Source organism: Lepisma saccharinum, unplaced genomic scaffold, assembly GCF_977018435.1.
Source record: "Lepisma saccharinum unplaced genomic scaffold, izLepSacc3.1 HAP1_SCAFFOLD_188, whole genome shotgun sequence".
Taxonomy (NCBI): Eukaryota; Metazoa; Arthropoda; class Insecta; order Zygentoma; family Lepismatidae; genus Lepisma; species Lepisma saccharinum.
In genome coordinates this window covers 596200-599053 of record NW_028142983.1, presented here as the reverse complement: position 1 = coordinate 599053, position 2854 = coordinate 596200, and the positions used below count along the sequence as shown (strand labels likewise).

The 2854-nt window shown below is 51.4% G+C and overlaps 1 protein-coding gene across 1 annotated transcript; it reads left to right on the top strand.

Annotated features, from left to right (window-relative positions):
• The first annotated feature begins 992 nt into the window (after positions 1-992).
• LOC145982488 (uncharacterized protein F54H12.2-like) lies at positions 993-2324 on the top strand. Its single transcript, XM_083115946.1, has one exon. It carries the CDS (start codon positions 993-995, stop codon positions 2322-2324), a length of 1332 nt encoding a protein of 443 aa, XP_082972072.1.
• Positions 2325-2854: the final 530 nt, after the last annotated feature.

Here is a 2854-nt window from a genome sequence, read left to right as displayed (position 1 = left end):
ACAGCCAGCTGGTCTTTGTGTATTGCGACATTATCGCACATCAATTCACCGGGGACGTCAGGTCCCGCCTGTTGCGAGTGATTTCCCAGGATTTTTCGATGTTGGGTAACCGCACCGTGGCACATCACAAGTTTGACAGAGTGTACTATCACCCGCTCGACAAATACACCTTCGAAACCATCGACATCGAGTTCCGGAACGATAAAAACGAACCCTTACCCTTTCACGCCAACAACATACCATCCCTAGTGGTGCTACACTTTCGACAAAGGCGGCAGCAGAGAGATCCTTAAAAGATCGAGACGCTGGTAGAGATGGACATTCGGAGAAAGTCCGTCACGATGACCAATTCGATCGTCGACTACTATACCTTCCAGGCTCAAACCGGTCGCGGTGTGGGTCCGTACTACCAGGGAAGAAGGTACCAACGTGGACACGGCATATTAGGTTCTTTTTTCCCCTGGTTGTTCCGCACGGTGAAACCGCTGGTGGTGTCTGGTGCTAAAGCGTTGGGTAAGGAAGCGTTGCGGACCGGAGCAAATATATTAGGAGACGTCGCCACGTCGCAAGGACCAGTCCGCGACATTGTACGGAAGCGTCTGCACGAGTCCAGGACAAATCTACAGAACAAGGCTGAGGCGAAAGTGAAGCAGATGACAGGTTCGGGCATCAAACGAAGGCGGTTGAACAGACCACGCAAACGAGCACGAAAGACGACGACGACGAGGTTGGTCGGACGAAGAAGGAGAAGAAGAACAGCACGCAACACAAAAAGGAAGACGTCAACGAGGACGACGAGGAGAAGGACAGACACCCTAGTGCACCGTCGTCGTCGTCGTCGCGGCCACAACCGAAGAAACTTCACGGACCTATTCTCCGCACCCTAGTCTAGAGAGAGACTACAACGTTATAAAAGGCACTGAAACCAAGACGAAGATTCCAGTCGAAGTGTTTGTGCTACCCGACGTGGATCTCGCGAGCGAGCGAGCGCAATGACCATGGAGGGAATGTTACCGGAAATGGATATATTCGAGGAGCCATGTCTCCAGACGGCGATTACAGGGAACTTCCAGGAAATATGTCACCCCATCTCGTCGATGGACAATGCGACCGTTTATCAGTTTCTCAGCAAGGGACCAAGCAATTCCTACAGATGGTTGCCAACAACACGTCTTGGTGTTACGTGTCGGATGACTAAACCGGATGGAACGTTGTTGACATACAACGCAGCCGAAACAAAGAAGTGGGGTGTGGTGAACAATGTGGAGCACTCGCTCTTCAGTCAAATTAGCGTCTACCTGAACAACACGTTGGTGACAGGTTCTAGCACCAATTACCCCTATAAGTCGTATCTCACCAACGTGGTCAACTTTGGAAAGGACGCTTTGCACACTCACCTTACGTCGAGTGGTTTCTACCTGGACACAAATAACGAACCCAACACGACCACGAACGAAGGATTCAAGAAGCGTTGGGAATTGTTCCAAGGTGGGAGCGCCAACGATGCCGACACGAGCGAAATCCAGAATGAGGTGGAACTGATTTCGAGACTCAACGTGGACTTTTTCAATCAGGAGCGATACCTTCTGAATGACGTGGACATGAAGGTGGTGCTGACCAAGGCGAAGAATGAATTCTACATTTGGGGAGAAGGTGCAACCTCGCCGGTGACAATCCAGATCCTGAAAGCAGCTCTCTACGTGAACCACTTCACGATCAGCCCATCGTTCCTGGTGGCGCACAGCATGGCGTTACAGAAGAGCAACGCAAAATACTTCTTCAAGCGTTCGGAGCTGAAAACCTTCACTGTACCTTCGGGCGGAAAGTCGCTGACATTGAACAACATCACCAACGGCACGATACCTACCTTCCTGCTCTTCACAATGGTGCCGAACAACGCGTTCGTGGGGACTCCCAACACGAACCCGTTCCACCTGACGCCGGAGTCCCTCAACTACTTTGCACTCTACGTCAGAGAACAACTCGTTCAGACTGCACCGTTGGAAATGGATTTCGAGCGTGGAGCGATCACCCGAGGCTACGAGACACTCTTCACTGGGACGAACATCCATCACTCCGACAAAGGTCACATGATCACCAGGGAGATGTTTGCAAACGGTTACTTTATGCTGTGTTACCTACTGACACCGGATCTCGCTGACGACAACAGCTGTAGAAGTCTTCCGGAAAAGGGTGAACTCCGCATCGAGGCACGATTCAAGAACCCTCTCAACAGGGCGATGACGTGTCTGATCTACCTGCTCTACGACGCATCGGTGGAAATTACAAAAGACAGACGTGTCATCTTTAACCACGACGGGTAGTCCACACAGATCGCTAAGAAGAAGAAGAAGAAGAATTATAAAACAGTGTTCACTGCCCACATGTGAACTATTTGAACGATGAACACGACCCAGATCCATGATGCCCTCGCTGGAAACCACGTAACCCGGGCTGCATTCCAAGGGGTGTACCCGAGCGACATGTTGGCCGACGTCGTCGTCGTGAAGAAACCTGCAGTGTTCGTGGCCAACACCGACCCATACGGCAAAGAGGGTCAACATTGGGTCGCCATACACGTGGACGCCCGGGGTTACGGACGGTACTTTGATTCCTACGGGATCGAACCTATTCGACCCTCCTTTCGTCGCTTTTTGGACCGCAATTGCATCCGGTGGGGGAGCAACTCTCGACAACTGCAGGGCTTCCTCAGCACAGTGTGCGGACAATACTGTTGCGTGTACCTGCATCATGCATGTCTGTCAACGTCGGAATATCCGTTTTACTCGCATTTCACCGATTGTTTCACGCAAAATGATCGGGAAGTAGTGCGCCTGTTTAACCACTATTTCCG